Here is a 19,507-nt window from a genome sequence, read left to right as displayed (position 1 = left end):
TATTCTTTTGAACCAGGGATGTATCAGAGAGCACCAATACCTGGGGCTCCTTTTGGAACTTTTCTATTTCCTGTTGCATCTTCTGGTTCTCATTCATATTATCTCTTTGTGTGCCTGGATATTATTGATTGTGTGCTTGATCTTGTCTTTGACAAATTATTCATAGAAGTGTTTGAGACCTAGGGTAATATCTTCCTCTAGAAAGGAATATGTTTTCTTCTGACAGCCATTTAACTGCACTAGCAATAAAGTCTCGCTTAATCCAGTTTCATGAGTCAGATGACTTGACACTGGGTTATTCTCTCTGCAAAGGCTGGGCTACTTTATTTATTTTTAAATTTTTTTAAATTTTCTTTTTTTATACAGCAGGTTCTTATTAGTTATCCATTTTATACATATTAGCATATATATGTCAATCCCCATCTCCCAATTCATCACATCACCACCCCCTCTCCATGCCACGTTCCCCCCTTGGTGTCCATACGTTTGTTCTCTACATCTGTGTCTCTGTTTCTGCCCTGCAAACTGGTTCATCTGTACCATTTTTCTAGGTTCCACATATATGCGTTAATATACGGTATTTGTTTTTCTCTTTCTGACTTACTTCACTCTGTATGACAGTCTCTAGATCCATCCACGTCTCTACAAATGACCCAGTCTTGTTCCTTTTTATGGCTGAGTAATATTCCATTGTATGTATGTACCACATCTTTATCCATTCGTCGATGGGCATTTAGGTTGCTTCCATGACCTGACTATTGTATATAGTGCTGCAATGATCATTGGGATGCATGTGTCTTTTTGAATTATGGTTTTCTCTGGGTATATGCCTGGTAGTGGGATTGCAGGGTCATATGGTAATTCTATTTTTAGTTTTCTAAGGAACCTTCATACTGTTGTCCATAGTGGCTGTATCAGTTTACATTCCCACCAGTGGTGCAAGAGAGTTCCCTTTTCTCCACACCCTCTCCAGCATTTGTTGTTTGTAGATTTTATGATGATAACCATTCTAACTGGTGTGAGGTGATACCTCATTGTAGTTTTGATTTGCATTTGTCTAATAATTAGTGATGTTGAGCAGCTTTTCATGTGCTTCTTGGCCATCTGTATGTCTTCTTTGGAGAAATGTCTGTTTAGGTCTTCTGCCCATTTTTGGATTGGGTTGTTTGTTTTTTTAATATTGAGTTGCATGAGCTGTTTTTATATTTTGGAGATTAATCCTTTGTCCGTTGATTCATTTGCAAATGTTTTCTCCCATTCTGAGGGTTGTCTTTTCGTCTTGTTTATAGTTTCCTTTGCTTTGCAAAAGCTTTTAAGTTTCATTGGGTCCCATTTGTTTATTTTTGTTTTTATTTCCATGACTCTAGGAGGTAGATCAAAAAAGTTCTTGCTGTGATTTATGTCAAAGAGTGTTCTTCCTGTGTTTCCTCTAAGGGTTTTTAGTGTCTAGTCTTACATTTAGGTCTCTAATCCATTTTGAGTTTATTTTTGTGTATGGTGTTACGGAGTGTTCTAATTTCATTCTTTTACATGTAGCTGTCCAGTTTTTCCAACACCACTTATTGAAGAGACTGTCATTCTCTGTTGTATATCCTTGCCTCCTTTGTCATAGATTAGTTGACCATAGGTGCGTGAGTTTATCTCTGGGCTTTCTATCCTGTTCCATTGATCTATATTTCTGTTTTTGTGCCAGTACCATATTGTCTTGATTACTGTGGCTTTGTAGTATAGTCTGAAGTGTGATTCCCCTAGCTCTTTTGTTTCCCTCAATACTGCTTTGGCTATTTGGGGTCTTTTGTGTCTCCATACATATTTTAAGATTTTTTGTTCTAGTTCTGTAAAAAATGCCATTGGTAATTTGATAAGGATTGCATTGAATCTGTAGATGCTTTGGGTAGTATAGTCATTTTCACAATATTTATTTTTCCAGTCCAAGAACATGGTATATCTCTCCATCTGTTTGTATCATCTTTAATTTCCTTCATCAGTGTCTTATAGTTTTCTGAGAACAGGTCTTTGGTCTCCCTAGGTAGGTTTATTCCTAGGTATTTTAATCTTTTTGTTGCAGTGGTAAATGGGAGTGTTTCCCTAATTTCTGTTTCAGATTTTTCATCATTAGTATAAAGGAATGCAAGAGATTTCTGTGCATTAATTTTGTATCCTGCTACTTTACCAGATTCATTGATTAGCTCTAGTAGTTTTCTGGTGGCATCTTTAGGATTCTCTATGTAAAGTATCATGTCATCTGCAAACAGTGACAGTTTTACTTCTTCTTTTCCAATTTGTATTTCTTTTATTTCTTTTATTTCTTTCTCTTCTCTGATTGCCAGGGCTAGGCCTTCCAAAACTGTGTTAAATAGTGGCGAGAATGGACGTCCTTGTCTTGTTCCTGATCTTAGAGGAAATGCTTTCAGTTTTTCACCATTGAGAATGATGTTTGCTGTGGGTTTGTCATATATGGCCTTTATTATGTTGAGGTAGGTTCCCTCTATGTGCACTTTCTGGAGAGTTTTTATCATAAATGGGTATTGAATTTTGTCAAAAGCTTTTTCTGCATCTATTGAGATGATCATATGGTTTTATTCTTCAGTTTGTTAATGTGGTGTATCCCATTGATTGATTTGTGTATATTGAAGAATCCTTGCATCCCTGGGATAAATCCCACTTGATCATGGTGTATGGTCCTTTTAATGTATTGTTGGATTCTGTTTGCTAGTATTTTGTTGAGGATTTTTGCATCTATATTCATCAGTGATACTGGTCTGTAATTTTCTTTTTCAGTAGTGTCTTTGTCTGGTTTTGTTATCAGGGTGATGGTGGCCTCTTAGAATGAGTTTAGGAGTGTTCCTTCCTCTGCAGTATTTTGGAAGACTTTGAGAAGGATGGGTGTTAGCTTTTCTCTAAATGTTTGATAGAATTCACCTGTGAAGCCATCTGGTTCTAGACTTTTGTTTGTTGGAAGATTTTAATAACAGTTTCAATTTCATTACTTGTGATTGGTCTGTTCATATTTTCTATTCTTCCTGGTTCAGTCTTGGAAGCTTATACCTTTCTAAGAATTTGTCCATTTCTTCCAGGTTGTCCATTTTATTGGCATAGAGTTGCTTGTAGTAGTCTCTTAGCATGCTTTGTATTTCTGTGGTGTCCGTTGTAACTTTTCCTTTTTCCTTTTTAATTTTATTGATTTGAGTTCTCTCCCTTTTTTTTCTTGATGAGTGTGACTAATGGTTTATCAATTTTGTTTATCTTCTCAAAGAACCAGCTTTTAGTTTTATTGATCTTTGCTATTGTTTTCTTTGTTTCTATTTCATTTATTTCTGCTCTGATCTTTATGATTTCTTTCCTTCTAGTAACTTTGGGTTTTGTTTGTTCTTCTTTGTCTAGTTTCTTTAGGTGTAAGGTTAGATTGTTTATTCGAGATGTTTGTTGTTTCTTGAGGTAGGCTTGTATTGCTTGCTATAAGCTTCCCTCTTTCAACTGCTTTTGCCGTATCCCATAGGTTTTGGATTGTCGTGTTTTCGTTGTAATTTGTCTCTAGGTATTTTTTGATTTCCTCTTTGATTTTCAGTCATCTCTTGGTTATTTAGTTGCATATTGTTTAGCCTTCATGTATTGGTGTTTTTTACATTTATTTTCCCTGTAATTGATTTCTAATCTCATAGCCTTTTGGTCGCAAAAGATGCTTGATATGATTTCAATTTTCTTAAATTTACCGAAGTTTGATTTGTGACCCAAGATGGGATCTGTCCTGGAGAATGTTCCATGTGCACTTGAGAAGGAAGTGTAATCTGCTGTTTTTGAATGGAATGTCCTACAAATAGCAATTAAATCTATCTGGTCTATTGTGTCATTTAAAGCTTGTGTTTCCTTATTAATTTTCTGTCTGGATGATCTGTCCATTGGTGTAAATGAGGTGTTAAAGTCCCTCACTATTACTGTGTTACTGTCGATTTCCTCTTTTATAGCTGTTAGTAGTTGCCTTATGTATTGAGGTGCTCCTGTGTTGGGTGCATATATGTTTATAATTGTTATATCTTCTTCTTGGATTGATCCCTTGATCATTATGTAGTGTCCTTCCTTGTCTCTTGTAACATTCTTTATTTTAAAGTCTATTTTATCTGATATGAGTGTTGCTACTCCAGCTGTCTTGTGATTTCCATTTGCAAGGAATATCTTTTCCATCCCCTCGCTTTCAGTCTGTATGTGTTCCTAGGTCTGAAGTGGATCTATTGTAGACAGCATATATGTGGGTCTGTTTTTGTATCCATTCAGCGAGCCTGTGTCTTTTGGTTGGAGCATTTAATCCATTCACGTTTAGGGTAATTATTGATATGTATGTTACTTACCATTTTCTTAATTGTTATGGGTTTGCTTTTGTAGGTCCTTTTCTTCCCTTGTGTTTCCCACTTAGAGAAGTTCCTTTAGCATTTGTTATAGAGCTGCTTTGGTGGTGCTGAATTCTCTTAGCTTTTGCCTGCCTGTAAAGCTTTTGATTTCTCCATTGAATCTGAATGAGATCCTTGCCAGGTAGAGTAACCTTGGTTGTAGGTCTTTCCTTTCATCACTTTAAATATATGGTGCCACTCCCTTCTGGCTTGTAGAGTTCCTGCTGAGAAATCAGCTGTTAATGTTATGGGAATTCCCTTTTATGTTATTTGTCATTTTTCCCTTGTTGCATTCAATAACTCTTCTTTGTCTTTAATTTTTGTCAGTTTGATTACTAGGTGTCTCGGCATGTTTCTCCTTGGGTTTATCGTGCCTGGGGCTCTCTGCGATTCCTGGACTTGGGTGGCTATTTCTTTTCCCATGTTAGGGAAGTTTTCGACCAAAATCTCTTCAGATATTTTCTCAGGTCCTTTCTCTCTCTCTTCTCCTTCTGGGACCCCTATAATGCGAATGTTGTTGTGTTTAATGTTGTCCCAGAGGTCTCTTAAGGTTGTCTTCATTTCTTTTCATTCTTTTTTCATTATTCTGTTCTGCGGCAGTGAATTCCACCATTCTGTCTTCTAAGTCACTTATCCATTCTTCTGCCTCAGTTATTCTGCTACTGATTCCTTCTAGTGTATTTTTCATTTCAGTTATTGTATTGTTCATCTCTGTTTGTTTGTTCTTTAATTCTTTGAGGTGTTTGTTCTTTAATTCTTCTAGGTCTTTGTTAAACATTTCTTGCATCTTCTCGATCTTTGCCTCCATTCTTTTTCCAAGGTCCTGGATCATCTTCACTATCATTATTCTGAATTCTTTTTCTGGAAGTTGCCTAACTCCACTTCATTTAGTTGTTTTTCTGGGCTTTTGTCTTGTTCCTTCATCTGGTATATAGCCCTCTGCCTTTTCATCTTGTCTGTCTTTCTGTGAATGTGGCTTTTGTGTCACAGGCTGCAGGATTGTAGTTCTTGCTTCTGCTGTCTGCCCTCTGGTGGATGAGGCTATCTATGAGGCAAGTTTCCTGATGGGAGGGACTGTGCAAGTTTCCTGATGGGAGGGACTGGTGGTGGGTAAAGCTGGGTGTTGCTCTGGTGGGCAGGGCTCAGTAAGCCTTTAATCTTCTTGTCTGCTGTTGGGTGGGGCTGGGCTCCCTCCCTGTTGGTTGTTTGGCCTGAGGCGACCCAACCCTGGAGCCTACCTGGGCTGTTTGGTGGGGCTAATGGTGGACTCTGGGAGGGCTCATGCCAAGCAGTACTTCCCAGAACTTCTGCTGCCAGTGTCCTTGTTCTCACAGTGAGCCAGAGCCACCCCCCGCCTCTGCAGGAGAGCCTCCAACAGTAGCAGGCAGGTCTGGTTCAGTCTCCTGTGGGGTCACTGCTCCTTCCCCTGGGTCCTGATGTGCACACTACTTTGTGTGTGCGCTCCAAGAGTGGAGTCTGTGTTTCCCCCAGTTCTATCGAAGTCCTGCGATCAAATCCCACTAGCCTTCAAAGTCTGATTCTCTAGGAATTCCTCCTCCCGTTGCTGGACCCCCAGGTTGGGAAGCCTGACGTGGGGCTCAGCACCTTCATCCCAGTGGGTGGACTTCTGTGGTATAAGTGTTCTCCAGTATGTGAGTCACCCACCCAGCAGTTATGGGATTTGGTTTTATTGTGATTGCGCCCCTCCTGCCGTCTCACTGTGGCTTCTCCTTTGTCTGTGGATGTGGGGTATCTTTTCTTGTGAGTTCCAGTGTCTTCCTGTCGATGATTGTTCAGCAGTTAGCTGTCATTCCGGTGCTCTCGCAAGAGGGAGTGAGCGCGTGTCCTTCTGCTCCGCCATCTTGAACCGATCTCTGGGCTACTTTAGGGTTACCCTTGTCCTATCCCGGGGGGCTTACCAGTGCCTCTGTAAGGCTGTCAAAAAGGCTGCTTAAGTTTTCATCCTCTCAGGAGCGTTTTCTAGAATCAGCAAATGCTTCCAGGGGAAAACCAGGCCCCAAATTACATGCTTACCTTTCTGGGTTTCCATTGTCTCTTAGATCTTGGATGCGAAAATTTTCCACTACCTTGTTAGTTTCCATATGCCTTTGTGTACAGATGATTTTTGTATTTTGTCTGGCTTTTTAAATTATCCTCATCATAAGAGCTGATTAGAATTACCTACTCTGCTGTTACTGAAAGAGGAAGTTCCCTTTCCTTTTTTTTTCCTTCTTAATTTAATCTCAGAACAATATTAATCCCAAATAATTTCTTTTTATATACCTGCATATACCCTGTCATCACCTCTACACCTACACAGATCGATTGATCATTTTCTAATGATGTGTCAGGAATAGTCCAGAACCTAAAATTAAATATTATGCCAAAACACTCATGATGGATCTTTTTTAAACTTGGAATTCTTCAACACCCTTTTTTTTTTTTATTGGGATGAAATTGTTTTGCAGTAGCAGATCTCCACTTTTGGTCTATATTTGCTCTGTAGGCAATCTTATCCACACACCCTTGGCTTTAAATATCATCTATATAAATTTTATCTATTCTATATTAATTCTTATTTATAACAGATCTTTTCAGAGTATCAGAACTGTATATACAATTCCCTGTTTGTACTCTCTCCTCGGATGCGTCAACGTCACTTCAAAGTTAGCGAGTCCAGAACTGAGCTCCTGCTATTTCCTCTCGACATCTGGGCTCCCTCCAGAGTCCCCTATCCTAATGGGTAACCTTCTTATCCACCTGGCTTTCCAGCAGGGATGTGGGGAGTGAGTCATCCTTGATACCACCTGTCTTTTACTACTTGTTTATACAATCCTGTTTATTTTATGTTTTAAATATTGAATCCACCCACCTCTCTCCAGCAATACTACCTGCACCCTAGTCCAAGCTATTATGAGGGTTCAAGTGATCCTCACCCACTACCTCCCTCCCTTTCCATCCTCCCTGCTTTCTAATCCTTTTCAACTTTATAATCAGCATGCTATTTCAAAGCATTTAAAACTACAATTTGAATATTCTGTTGCTTAATGCATCTAAGGCCCTATGTGATTTGCGCTCTGTCTGCTTCACTAGCCTCTGCCCCACCCCCTTCGCTCTGTGCTCCAGGCACACTGACCTTCTCTCAGCTCCTGGAATCTACCGACCTCCTCCTCACTCCTCAGTGCCGGGAATGCTTGCCTTCCTGCTCCGCTTGCTTTCCTGCCTTCCTTTATCCTAGCTTTTGTCTAGTTATCTCTTTCTCTTCACAAGGTCAGTTGTCACTTCTCAGTGGTCCCCTTTCCTCAGAGGAGTTCACCCAGCGGATGCTCTATGGCACCTTGTACTTCTTATCCTTAGATTTTAACACACTTTTTTTCTTTTTTTTTTTTTTGCCGTACGCGGGCCTCTCACTGTTGTGGCCTCTCCCGTTGCGGAGCACAGGCTCCGGACGCTCAGGCTCAGCGGCCATGGCTCACGGGCCCAGCCGCTCCGCGGCATGTGGGATCTTCCCGGACCGGGGCACGAACCCGCGTCCCCTGCATCAGCAGGCGGACTCTCAACCACTGCGCCACCAGGGAAGCCCACCACACTTTTAATTACAGGATGAACAGGTACATTGTTAGCAATGCTCATTGCTAAGTCTCCAGCTCCTAGCACAGTGCCTTGAATGTAACTAAATGGTTATTTGTTCAAAATTTGAATGTGTATAATCAATAGCAGTCCCTCAAAGGTAGGGAACCATGTCTTTGACTTTTCTCCAGTTTCCCCGAATACTTAGTATGATGTTGGTACTTAATAAATAGTTGAGAATGAAATTAAAATTATATTTTCAGAATTAGATTTTCATTGGGCTACATTAGAGGGAGATTAGGATGGAAGGGAACAGTACTGTGACTGACTAGAGAGGAAAGGAAGCGTTACTGGCTTTCAGAGACTTGCCATTCTTTCCAGTGCTGCCTCTCCCACCCCCGAAAACAGTTTCTAATTTTTTTCAAAAAATGTTTAATTACATATGACTACAGTGGATCATTTGAAATGGTTATTTATAACTCTTGTGTCCATTAAGTAGTTATTTCTTTGATAAGCACATCCTTTCTTTGCAAGTTTTAAATGACTTTATTCACATTTCAAGCCTAAATTACCCATGATTCTAATTTATTATGTGTAAAAATGACTTGGCTGGGTCGTCCATCTCAAAGTTCAGTTTCAAAACCATGGTATTGAAATATATTGATTTCCTCTGGTGTCCTTGTGACTTTGCATGGCTGGATACTCATTGCATGTTTGCGGTAGTCACGTGACAGTTACCATTGGTATTGGTATTTCCTGTTTGCAAAGAGATCTTTGGGATATTTTATGTGTACCTCCTCATGAACCTTGCTAATCACTGAAACACACATTAAAAGAAGGGTAAAACACACCTTTTTATCCCTGTCTGCTGCCTCCACTTCATTTTCCCTCTCCGATTTTGATCTTCAGCGCTCTCAACTAGTTCTCTCCACCCTTTACTTAAGTGTGGAACGTGGCAGTCAGTGATAGGGAAGAGAGCGAGATACCGAGATACCGTAGTCAATTGTTAAAGGCACTTTAGAGTTGGCATGTTCCAATTATTCATATTTAATTCAGTTGTAAAGTCTTTTATAAATAGTGTAATTTTATAGTGAAAAGAGTTGTTCACTATTAGTGTTAGGTACTAAAAATTCCCACACTTATGACCCTCAAAACCCCAGATATTTTATATGTCCTAGGTTTTTAGTATTTTAATATATAAATCTGTATTATTTAATTTCAAAATAACCAGTGATGTTATCTCTAAAAATATACAAAGATACTTTGTAATTTTAGGATTCCTTTACGTTTAATCAGCACTATTTATGGTAGATATGTTTACCAGTTTTATTTAATAAGTTTAGTTTCCACATGCATGAACCCAAAATCTTTGCTCTTTCGGAGTAAGCCAGTGATTTATTTAGGCTTCTCTATGTTGTGTATCGTAAAGAGAAAGATCTTCTTGATGCACTATAATGCGGGCTTCTTGGCGACAGCGGTTTCCCTCTCTGCAAGGACATTACATTGTTTTACAAAATGCTTTCTTGCACCATTCATGCTCACTTAAGAATGAATTTAAACACAGAAGCATCTAGTACATTTTCCTTCCTTGAGTGGGAATGGTTTTTAAATTCGGAAATGTATCATTAACTCATTTATAAAATGTCTTATTTCATTTTTGAGGAATTCAAGTTGGAATGCCAGCCATACGGTAGTAGATAGTACGTAAGAGGAATGGTAACTGGCGTTAAGGCATGCACTTAAGCAACAGAGGAATTTACTTTTCAGTGTCTTCCAAGGTCCATGAGGATGCACACTTATTTACCCAGAGAGTATGGATCTCACTATGTTTGTCCAGAGGGTGTGACTCCGTGGAGGAGAACACTAACTGGTAAGTATCGAATTCTTATTGTATTCTGTTTCAGAAAACTATGTTTAGAAATCAGTTGAATTTTAGCAGTGATGAAATCTCTTAGTCTGTGCTGGTTTCTTAACAGTGGACAGTCCCAGATGTTGAAGTCAGCACAACAAGAGAAAAACCCAAATCCTGATAAGACTTGAGGATTTTTCGAAAATTAAATGCAAAATAGTTGGGGCAAATGTTGCTGCGGCAGTCAAGACTAAGTAATACAGTAAGAAGATATGAAGTTGGAGAGCTTCTCATGTTCTTCCTTTGCATAAAGTTTGCATACGTACAAAACCCAGGACTTTAATGACTTTAAGAGGGGCAGAATTACATCTCTTGGAACATAAAACAACAGACTCATGTGAACTGGAATGCACATTGTGGCCCTCACAATTTATTTAAATATTTCTTTGCAAAGCACTCTCTGTTTCTAAAGAAAAGCTATGCCTTCTGAAACCTGTAAGTGATGTATCCTGGCCACATAATCTTCTAAAAGCGTTTTCCAAATCCAGAATTGTTAGTGTGGAACAAATGTTTGTTTTGGAAACAGTAAAACCGGGGGATGTGGGAGGGTTGATGTCAGAGACCAGTTGCTGCTCTGCTTTATGCCTTATCATTCCTTCTCCTTTTCTTTTCAGCGAGGAACTCTTAAGATACATAATTGACTGGTGATTGAAAAAACTTGTAAAATGACATTTGTGTGTATGATACAAAAGTTTTAAACAAACACAGCACAAAAATCAGCCACCCTAATACGGGATCAGTTTTCTGAGAATTAACCCCACCACATAAACATCTGCCACAGTAAAGCCACTGCCAGATCTTAAGGTTGTTGGAAGCCATGCCTTAATAAATGGTGAATGGAGGTGCAGGGTCTGTGAAGAAGAATTTGTTGCCTGGCTTCGGCATCAGGCAGACAAAGGGTTAAGTCTTAGAGTTGCCAATTACAAGCTTGCTGGCTTTCAGCAAAATACTTGACAGCTCTGGGTCTGTTCCTTCTGCTGTAGAATGATATATGTCATGATGACTGGCAGTGGTCCCACCGCGCTGAATCAAGGGCTCTGGGTACATGGTCTAAATCACGGTTGCAGAGACACTGGGGTGGAAGATGGCAGGAATATCTCCTCATTGACGTGCCAGAAAGAGAATTGAGAATGCATTTCTATGTGATCCATTTTTGCTTTGCCTTGTGTCTAATTCTACCAATCCCTAATCTTTAGGACTCACTTCAAAATCTCTTGAAGCCACCTTTTAGGAGATGTGGAAAAAGTGTGTGAAGGGAGAGAGCGTCAAGAGCAGAAAGTTTAGGTGAAAGGGTAAGAGATATTCAGTCATCCAGCAATTACTTACTGAACGCCTGCCATGTGCTGTAGGAGTTGGGGATACGGTAGTGAACAAAACAGACAAAAAATTGTGCAGTCATGAAGCTTATGTTCTAGATGTGGGAGGCAGACCATAAACGGATGGACTTGTTGTATGTTGGACAATGGAGATGATAAACCCGTTGGGTCATGGCGAGGGCTGGCGCAAGGGGGTGGCTTTCTGTTTAAAATAGGGTCATCAGGGAAGGGCTCATTGAAAAGGTGACATTAGAATAGAGGCTTGAAAGAGATCAGGGAGGCAACCATGTGGAAATCTGGGAAAAGAGGGAATTGGGAACAGATTTTTGTAAGTCATTGAAAAGGTTTAGACATTTCCTTGAGTGCGTTGGAAAGCCACTGGAGAGTTTTGAGCAGAAAAGTGACGTGATCTGACTTTTTAAAAAGAATCTCTCTGGCTGCTGTAGAGAATAAGTAGTAGAGGGGCAGTGATAGAATCAGGGACTAGTTAGCAGGTTATTAGAGTAATTCAGGCGGGAGATGATGGTGGCTTGGATCAGAGTGGTAGCCATGGAGGTGATAGGTGGTCAGATTTTGGATCAGGATTGACTGGTCATTTGATTACGGTAAGCGAGGGACTGAGAGGAGTTAAGGATGACCCCGAAGTTTCTGGGTGGAAAGCTGGGAGGGCAGAGTTGTCATTGATTGTTTAGCAGAAGGTGGGAGGAAGAGCCAGTTTTGGGGAGAGGTCAGTTCAGATGATGAGATTCCCACCAGATATCCAAGGGTAGTGGAGAGGAGACAGTTGGATGTACAATGGTCATTATGTAAATGCTCAGTTTGCACAAGTTGGTAAGCCATAAAAGTGCTATTTAAATGATTTCAATTAAATCTCTAAGAAGATGAAGCCATAATTTACATTTTATATATTAGGAAGTAATACAGAAAGACCAATTTTCCTAAGATGACAGATATGAAACTTTGTTTTATGGTTGCAAGTTCCACCTTGTTCTACCAACTTTACTCTGTTAGTTATAAAATAGGCATACAAGGGAAATTCCAGTAGTTGTCACAATTGATTAAACAAAGTAAGACTTTTAGCTGCCTTTGCATTATGCATACCCACACAGTCTTCTGGAGAAGTATAGGTGATATCTTTGGTGAGGTTTATATGAAAGATAGGGTTTTTTTTTGACTCTTTGATGTGTTTAACTATTCTAATGTAGGCTTTGACTTTAAAAGGTGAGTGGAGATGGCTATGAATATAATTAATTTTTAAAAACATTCTTATATTTAAAAAAATTCCTTTTTAAAAATACAGTTTACTTTGTAGTAATTTGTGTTCTTGTCACTTGTTTAAAGGGGAAAATACATTTGCACAATCTTAAGTGCATTCCTTTTTTATAGTGGAATGCATAATATTTATTTTTTGAAGCAGAAATACAAGTAATAAAAACACATGTGATTGAGCTTTGACATTACTGTAGGTGGGAATGGAAAACTGTACAGTATGAAGAGCAAAATAGAAATTGAGATCTATTAAAAATGACTATTCTAGTATCTAAATATTTATGTACTTTTTATAATTTTTATGCAATAAAGCAATGGAGTGTTATTTCATAAATCCTGAGACGTTTAAACTTTATGTGGTCCAGGGACTTCCCTGGCGGTTCAGTTGTTAAACTCTGCGCTTCCACGCAGGCGGTGCTGGTTCCATTCCTGGTTGGGTAACTAAGATCCCACATGCCACGTGGCATGGCCAAAAAAAAAATTATATATATTGAATATATATATATATATATGCTGTTACAGAAAGCCCTGAACGAACTTTTTGGCCAACCCAATAGATATAAATGTTATGTGGCCTAATAAGTTAAACAATCAGGAGCAGATTAATATAGTTTTCTTAAAGTAATAAAAGGAAGTACATATCCTTAAAGGTCATATAGTTATTTTGTGCAATATGACTATGTTTGGTTTCTATGAGCTTGGATTTTTAAAAAATTATAATTTCTGATTTCTCATCTATATAATAGCACACTCTTTCTGATTATACAGGAGGTCCTGCGTGTTGCAGGAGTGGAAATGCAGTTAACGGCTGCGGTATCATTTTTGACCATTCTACAGGAAGAATCAGTGTCGATTCATACATATGCGCACTCCTTCCTCCAAGTCATTCTACTGCATCTGGAGCACAGGGACGCAGGTCAGGGGCCTGACGTGCTTAATCGTATATGTACTTGTAGTTTCTTGTATGTGGCTGTGATGTTATTTGAATTGTGTTAGGCCGATGACCATAACTGAATGAGACTGTGCTGCCTAAGAGTTGATCAGTGGTGTGACTAAAAATAGCGATGACTATTTTTGTACAAAAACTGCACAATTCAGTGCCCTTGAAGCCTGAAGACCCATTAGTTCATCTTATGATTTATACTTTTTTCTTAGATTTGTTTCTTTTACAACATTTATGTTATAGTATTGTAGTACAAGAAAAATGCACACTTTGGGTTAAAGATAGACCCTCAGTATTATTTTTAAAGATATAAATGTTTTCCAGATATTGGCTAAGACAGAAAAATAGAGAAACTTCTCATAATAGTAATAAAAATAATTATTGCCATTTTACTATTAAATACAATTGTAAATATTAGTGGCTAAGTTGAAACTGAATTTGTAAGTGAGATAATTAAGTTGGCATGTTTTATCTTTGTCAATCAGGTGTCAGCAACGCATGGCTGGAAACTCTTCTGTCTGTGATAGAAGTATTGCCCAAAGAAACCCTAAGGCATGAGGTAATACTTTTTTTTTTTTTTTGTAAATTCTAGTACTTAAGTCACTCTAAGGTTTTTGTTGTTTTCGTTTTTGATAGAAACGGTATTTCAAAAAAGAATAAAGTTATCTCCTACTCTGAAAGCAGCACATATTCATTACAGAAAATTTGGGTAGTACAAAATATAGAAGGAAGAAAAGTCATGGTTCTGTACTTAGCTACTTCTAACATTCTGATGTATTTTCATTTCAGATTTTTTCCCCTGTGTATGGTGCTATTTGCTGTGTTAGTGATCATATTGAATTTATATATGGTGGTTTTTCACTTAGCTTTATTTTCCTTATTATTTTCTCATATTTCTCATTTGGTAGTAGCTACAAATATTTTACTTACTTATTAAACATTTAAGCCTGTTTTCAGTGTTTTATTATCAAAGTAAGGCAATAATGAACATCTCTGTGGAGGTTTTCCTGTTTTTCAGATAATTTCCTTAACTGTAACTTCCAAAAAAGTCGAATTACTAGGTTAGAGGGCATTAATATTCTTAAGGCTCTTGACTAAGTAATATGAGAAAATGCCTGTTTCCCTGGGCTTTCATCAGCAATAGCATTCCAGTTAAATTTGTTGAGCCAGATATGGAATTACATTTTCATTGGACATTTTTTGATTATTATGCTGTTGAATATTTTCTCATATATTATTATATTTCACCTCTGTTCTCTTGGAATTGTCTGATCATAGCCTTTGATCACTGTTTTTATGTGCTGTTTATCTGTCAGGGTTGCCAATCCTTTGTTATATTTGTTGTAAATAATGTTACCAATTTGTTGTTTGCTTTTTAATGTTCAATATTGTTCAACAGACCCTTCTCTAAAAGTTTTAGCAAATTCAGATGAGAGAACAGGAAAATTAGGAAATTTATTCTTTAAACAAATGATTTCTCATTCTTTGAACCTTATTTCTATATGAATTTCCTTTCAAATATGTCCTGTTGAAAAAGAGTTATCAGTCAATAAAATGTCCTCTGTGGATTTCATTAAGTGTCATTGCCCCTTCTTTACCCTCGTACAGATTATGGCCCTAGCTCAGTGCCAAAACACTTGCTAGAAAATGGGAAGATCTACCCAGTTATAAGGATGTTTGTATACTTGATGCCAAACATCTAGATGATTACACATATTTAAATATTGAACATAAGGGCTTCCCTGGTGGCGCAGTGGTTGAGAGTCCGCCTGCCGATGCAGGGGACACGGGTTCGTGCCCCGGTCCGGGAAGATCCCACATGCCAAGGAGCGGCTGGGCCCGTGAGCCATGGCCACTGAGCCTGCGTGTCCGGAACCTGTGCTCTGCAACGGGAGAGGCCACAACAGTGAGAGGCCCACATACCGCAAAAAAAAAAAGTAAATAAAAAAATTAAAAAAAAAAATTGAACGTAATGTTGACATATTTATACTTTTTGATTAGTGATGCATCATGGTAGCATGCAGTTTTTACTCTAGAATGTCGCATATTATTTAACGTGATTTTTAAGATTTTTAAATATGCCTTTTATTTCAGATTTTTGACTTTTAAATTATATTTATCATTATGCATTCAGTAATTCTGGCTACTCTGTTGAGAGGAAAAAAGTTGACCCTTTGATTAAAGTTATAGTTAGAACTTGGGGGGATCGTAGTACCACCTAGTATTCTGATCTCCATTTTAAGTAGATGAGAAACCTTGGGATGAGAAATAGCAGGATTACTTAGACAAATTAAATAGCTGGGACCAGAATCAGGGACTGATCTTCATAATTCTTTACAGTCTGTCGTGCTGTTGAGTTCGAGTGCCCAGGACATACACAATACAGTATCAGAGTTGGGCTGTTGTATTCAAATGACAGAATTACCTTAATAGAATCTTTTTGAAGTTATAATGTTTTGCTTGCTTCAGGACAAATGTAAAAATTATATGGAACAAAAACAAATTTCAGGGTATCTAATAATTAACTTGCTTTTTTTCTTTTGAAAAATGTATATTTCACAACTATATGCACAAACAGATCATTAGAGAATTCACCATAAGCTTTAATTCAATTCTTTTGGTGCCTAATTGGTGTTTTTTTTTTGCGGTACGCGGGCCTCTCACTGCTGTGGCCTCTCCCGTTGCGGAGCACAGACTCCGGAAGCGCAGGCTCAGCGGCCATGGCTCACGGGCCCAGCCGCTCTGCGGCATGTGGGATCTTCCCGGACCGGGGCACGAACCCGCGTCCCCTGCATCGGCAGGCGGGCTCTCAACCACTGCGCCACCAGGGAAGCCCGGTGCCTAATTGTTTTTGAATGCATAATTTATCATCATCTTTGCCTTAATAATCCAAGAAGGCAAATAAAATGAGATCCAGGTGATGAACAAACATGCACCTCAAAATGTAATTGCGCTTCTATAAAAACGTTTAGAACATTAAAATAGTCTTTGAAGAAAATAGCTGACATTAGTGTCAAGAATGTATAAAATTTTGTGAATTTGTTCTCTAAATCTTTTCTCTTTAGATTTTGAATCCACTTGTTTCCAAGGCACAACTTTCCCAAACAGTCCAGTCTCGTTTAGTTAGTTGTAAAATTTTAGGAAAATTGACCAACAAATTTGATGCCCTTGCGTGAGTATTTGTATATAATTTTTTGTCTACTTTATTAAATTGATTTAAAATGTATAATGACTATATTATTAATAATTATATTAGATTTGTATTATTCCATACTGTTTACAGTTTAGCTGATTTAAATTTACAGAATATAGAATTCTCGGGAGTCTACTTATTCAGAGGCATTTCTTCTTGATATGGCCTTTCAAAATCAATAAGGGTAACTTTTTTTCTATTTCCCATCTTAGTCATCTCTGTCACATACCTTGCGTAGTTTTGAGGATAAAATAAAATTATCTTACAGACTTCAAAAATTGGTGAACATTGACATAGAGATAGATTTCTGCTTTTTTCCATCAGCTTTTTTCCATCATTGCTATGAATTCATTATCTTGAATAATTTATCTTACTTTGAGGTTTTATAGAGAATGTTTACAATTTATATGCTACACTCTGCCCAGATGATAAATACCAAGTGGAAAGAATGGAATGTTGTGTAATTATGACACAAGAGTAAGATATAAAATTGACGAATATTTTGGTTGAGGGTTGCTAGAATCAGTCCACTTGCCTATAGCCTTTTATCGTAGCTAAGATGTTTTAGCTGCCAATTACAAATTAACCATTATTTAAAAAGACTCAGTCATATACATAATTTAAAAGTAGCTGTTAACATCCAAATGTAATAACATGTAAATATACATTGTAAATAATAAAGTTCTTTATTAAGGTATGTTTGTTATTATTAAGCTAAGATTTTGAGGATAATTTTTTGAAAATAATAATTATTCTAAAATACTCACCCATTTGCATGTTTCTTTCCTCTCTCTCCAAGCATTAAAAGAGAAATTCTTCCCTTGGTAAAATCACTCTGTCAAGATGTAGAGTACGAAGTTCGATCTTGTATGTGTCGGCAATTAGAAAATATAGCTCAGGGCATTGGGTAAGTATACTTTCAATTCCTTTTGTCACAGTTTTATTTCTGGATTGTCAGACATGTGTATCCTGTTCTGTATTCCACGAAAGCATGCTTTTAAAGGGCTAAACTTTATATGATCTTTAAAAATGATCATAGTAAGTACTTTCTGATGTGTTTATGTTAAAAGAGATAAAAGTGAAGATGTTTAGTATGGTGGGTTAATGTTAATTTCTTTCCTTTTTACCTTAGTTACTTACTTATCACTCCGAACCCCTAGATCCAGGAAGGGAAAATTGTCCGTGTTTTGAATATAATATACCATGCTCAGATTATAGCTGTACCGTATCTTTTAGCTGGCAGCTGTGTTACTGGGTCATTTCAGATGAAATTACTCAGTGGAAGTCTGTCTCCTGTGCGGCTCTGCCCTTCCAGTGTCTGCTTTGTAGGTCTCCTTGTCTTCTGAGTGTGTGAAGCTCAGGAAGGAGAGGGATAGGGCAGTCTCTTCTCTTCACCTGTAAAAACTACTCTCACGTCAAGGTATAAGTATGATTTTAAAGGGAATTTTATCTAAAAACCATCTTGGGAAACAGTTTTTTTTTTTCAAGTATCCTAAATTGGTACAAAAAACTTTGGAACCTCTCAGTTTTACTAGAAATTGCAGTGATTTCTCCTGGTTCTTTGTTTCACAAGCAAGGACAATCAGGTTGTTGCCATTAAAATTGCTAATTAAAAAAAAATCTGGGCCAATATTGAAGGCTTTAGAAAGACTTTAGAATGTCATACAGATTGAGGGTACAGTAGTGTCCTCTGTCCTGCATCCACCCTTGCTGAGTAGGATTTAAGTGTTGTGTGGAAGCTTAACATTTCAACAGAGTAATCAGTTCCTTAACCTTGATCTCAGAACCAGCTTCCTTCCTTCTGTTAGGTCTTCTAAGGCTAGGCTGACTCTGGATCATTGTGGACCATAATTAATTCAGTCTTGCCCAGATCTGTGCCCCTTAACCAAGATCAGAACCTATTAGGAGAATATGCTGTTGTCTTTTTGTATTCTGTTTTTTTTTTTTGGTCACTGAAATTTTGACACAGTGGATATGGGTCTTCTGAAAATTAATATATGATTATTGCTTAAGGATTAATTTATAAAGGTAAAACTAGAAAGAATCTACCTAGCTTGTTAAGTTAGAATGCACTTGTTAAGTTAGAATGCTTGGTTGTATAATATTTATTTAATTTTGAGTTCTTACATATTATTAAAGACATAATGATAGGACTTTGGTGTTATGCTGGCTGAAAAATACTAAGACCTGATTCATATTCTTTATTCTCCCTTTGAAAAATACATAAAACTAAAGAGAGGTACACAGGCTTTTTTCTTTCAGCATTGAAAATTAGGAATATTGTTAAGATCTGATGGTTACCAAGAGCAATTTTCTTATAGTCAAGGCTAGATGAGGCCCTGAGATAGGTGAAAGGAATTAGGAAGAGAAAACTTCAGAGATTGGCACCGGTTTGATATTACTGCTCTGGGAGTTAATGTTCCTAAGGCATTTGGGATTGAGATGTGCTGGGAAGAGGCCCAAGAACAGAACAGAATTGGGTTTGTAATTTTGTGTTTGCTGTGGCTAGCAAGGGAAGATTTACTGACCATTTAAGTTTAACCAGAATTGAGCACAATTATTTATTAGTAAGATGATCAGGAAGCAAAATGAAGAGATTCTTCTCAAGCTAGCGTATCCATATGAAATAAAAGCTTCAAAACACTGGAAAGCCACCGTGGATTGTGCACCAGTTTAGGATCAAAGAGGACAATTCTTAGTCTGTCAGATTAATAGTGAATAGTATTATGAAGAGGTCATACACAATCATTACAAGAAAACAAGTGTGCTGAATAGACTTCTCCTTGTACAGGGATGACTAAAGAGAAAAGAAAAACAGACTTGGGAACTACAAAATGATCCTTCAGTATTAGAGGGGAAGAACATACAGCACTAAGATCGGAAAGAAAGAACATACTTTTGAAAAAGTTGGCCAGACTTCTA

At 37.8% G+C, this 19,507-nt stretch overlaps 1 protein-coding gene across 2 annotated transcripts in view; it reads left to right on the top strand.

Annotated features, from left to right (window-relative positions):
* Positions 1-19,507, top strand: part of PPP4R4 (protein phosphatase 4 regulatory subunit 4) — a gene marked incomplete at its 5' end in the record, with an annotated part of 118,879 nt that overhangs the window by 54,506 nt on the left and 44,866 nt on the right. The window contains 5 exons of one of the 2 annotated variants that reach the window (XM_082648797.1): positions 9,734-9,825; positions 13,196-13,365; positions 13,878-13,951; positions 16,458-16,564; positions 17,385-17,492. In XM_082648797.1, the coding sequence (XP_082504923.1) occupies positions 9,734-9,825; positions 13,196-13,365; positions 13,878-13,951; positions 16,458-16,564; positions 17,385-17,492 (551 nt within the window). The remainder of the gene's footprint in view (positions 1-9,733; positions 9,826-13,195; positions 13,366-13,877; positions 13,952-16,457; positions 16,565-17,384; positions 17,493-19,507) is intronic. The other variant, XM_082648798.1, reaches the window with a different exon arrangement.

The sequence above is a fragment of the Grampus griseus genome (genome assembly GCF_964374135.1).
Source record: "Grampus griseus genome assembly, chromosome: 2".
NCBI lineage: Eukaryota > Metazoa > Chordata > Mammalia > Artiodactyla > Delphinidae > Grampus > Grampus griseus.
This window is presented reverse-complemented; position numbering and strand designations above follow the sequence as displayed.